This window comes from Medicago sativa, chromosome 4, assembly GCF_051527215.1.
Source record: "Medicago sativa cultivar Bolivia chromosome 4, Bolivia_mono, whole genome shotgun sequence".
NCBI lineage: Eukaryota > Viridiplantae > Streptophyta > Magnoliopsida > Fabales > Fabaceae > Medicago > Medicago sativa.
This window is the reverse complement of record NC_140752.1, coordinates 29,324,782-29,326,916: the sequence shown is the minus strand read 5'-3', so window position 1 is coordinate 29,326,916 and position 2,135 is coordinate 29,324,782. Positions and strand designations below refer to the sequence as shown.

The 2,135-nt window shown below is 35.2% G+C and overlaps 1 protein-coding gene across 1 annotated transcript; it reads right to left on the bottom strand.

The window, feature by feature from the left end:
* Positions 1-315: 315 nt before the first annotated feature.
* LOC146927596 (F-box/FBD/LRR-repeat protein At4g00160-like) lies at positions 316-1,740 on the bottom strand. The gene is made up of 3 exons (XM_085708171.1): positions 943-1,740; positions 719-844; positions 316-603 (listed from the first exon to the last, which is right to left on the bottom strand). Exons 1-3 carry the CDS (start codon positions 1,738-1,740, stop codon positions 316-318), a joined length of 1,212 nt encoding a protein of 403 aa, XP_085564297.1.
* Between the last annotated feature and the right edge of the window lie 395 nt (positions 1,741-2,135).

The following is a 2,135-nucleotide window of genomic DNA, read 5'->3' as shown; positions in this document are numbered from 1 at the left end:
ACGAAAATAAAAAAAAAAAAACTAAGTATCAATGGCCATTAGTAGCTCCATGTCTCTGAGGATCCTGACTAGATGATGATGTGCGCCTGCCTAAACCGAGAACCTGAAAAATATAAAATAGTTGAACTTGATAAAATGATCTCAAACTGAAATGCTATTAATTAAGAAAAGTCTGCTATATATAATGGAAAGACGAATATATAAAACACCCTCCGAACATTCAAAATCCCACCCTCCTCCGTTCAAAAAAAAACTACAACTTAGAAGCATAAACTGAAAGAGAGCTACTACCTACATTATATATCTTATATGTCATCAATAAACTGAAAGTTGACATGTTGCGGATGCCCTTGGACACGAGGATAATTTCCTTTCTACTTGACGTTGTTTTTTTTCACTCCATATTGTCATGGTTTGTAAAACTTTTGCATTATTTAGAATATATCTTGCTAACACAATGTCATGTTGTAGGTCCACAAAACCGAAGTCCCGAATAGTGCAAGTTCTAAGATATAAAGAAAGGCACAGTGGAGCGGTTTCTGGCTCCACCCAACTTTCTTGTCCGCGTCCTCCTTTAATGTTCTCATCCCAATCAGTTTGTGTCTTCTGTTAATAATTCACAAAGCAAAACTAAACATAAATGTACTCAATTTTTTTATTTGAAACAAGAAACATAATAAGGAAAGATAAACTAAATACAATTCTTAAACTTAACAACCTGATAGAGCTCAAGATTTTGAAGATCAGGGCAGTGGTAGAGCACTTGTATAAACATGTCCTTATAATAGTCGATCACCAAGTGAGTCAAATTATTGAAGGTAGGAAAATCATAAGGAGTATACATCTAAATTATGTGGAAAGACTATATCAGAAATCAGAACAAAATTCACTAAAACAAATACAAATGAATCATATATCATATTAATAATCAAACTTACGAACCTCCCATAGTTGTATTCTTAGAAACTTCAAATTAAAAAGTGACTTCATAGGAAAATCACAATAAACGTTAATTATTTCCGCTCTAATCAACTCTCTTAAGCTTAAGCTATGAAACACTTGACGTTTTGTTTCCTCCTCCTCCTCCCTCTCGAATGCTAATACATCGCGTGCCTTGAAATCCTGAAGAACAGGACATCCAGCAACAAGCAACCAAAAGTTTTCTGCATCCTCGAATCCAATGCGATACAAATGAAGCGTTTTGAGTGAGGGAAATTCAAATCCAACAGAAGAAAAAGAAAAGCCTTCTACATTGAACCAACTAAGGTTTAGAACCACTAGGGTTTTACAACTAAATATGGCATTGGGCAATTTGGGGGCTCGGATTATGTGTTGTACAACAAGACCATAATCATCATTATCAACATCAGTATGAAGAAGAAGATGGAGAAACTTAACTTTGGATTGAACAACTTGGTTAACGGTTGTAATGAGATTGGGTAGGCTAAGAGAGTCGACATGATTAATGTTGGCATATCCAATGTCGAGGTAGAAACTGTCGATGGAATGATTACCTCGCGAGAGCATAACAGAGTAGACAAACTGATTGAATAGGAGAATGGATTTTTGATCGTCCAATTTGATGTCGGGGAAGTCAAGAAGAGGAAGAAAGCGCCATAATTTAATCCATCTATTTGATAGAATTCCAGTCGTAACAGCCTGTTTGGTAGAAAGATGTGAGAGAATGAGGTAGATGACTTCATCTGGTAAAGTGCTTATTCTATCCTTCGATGGTGCCATTGCTGATAGAGAGAATATATGATGGAGTGAGTTCAAAGGTTAGAGGAAGCCAACAACGAGGTAAAAGGGTTTTCAGAGGAAGCCAACAACGATATTAAGGTAAAAGGGTTTGAAGGAAGTGTCGTATAAATAGACCTATTTCTGTTGGGTCTCTTGAAACCCACGCAACAATAAAGATTGATCAAAATATAGGTTTTTCTTTTCTAAAATACTAGACTCTAACCCGTACGATGTACGGGTTTTGTAGAGTTTCTTATATAAACATCAAAGTGACTATATTATTAATTTTAGAGTTACATTCAAAGTAATAGAAACAATGAAACTAAGTGATGTTTGAGAGTGATCGACATGCAAAATCTCAAAAAAGAAAATTATAACATTAGTTTGCATCAACA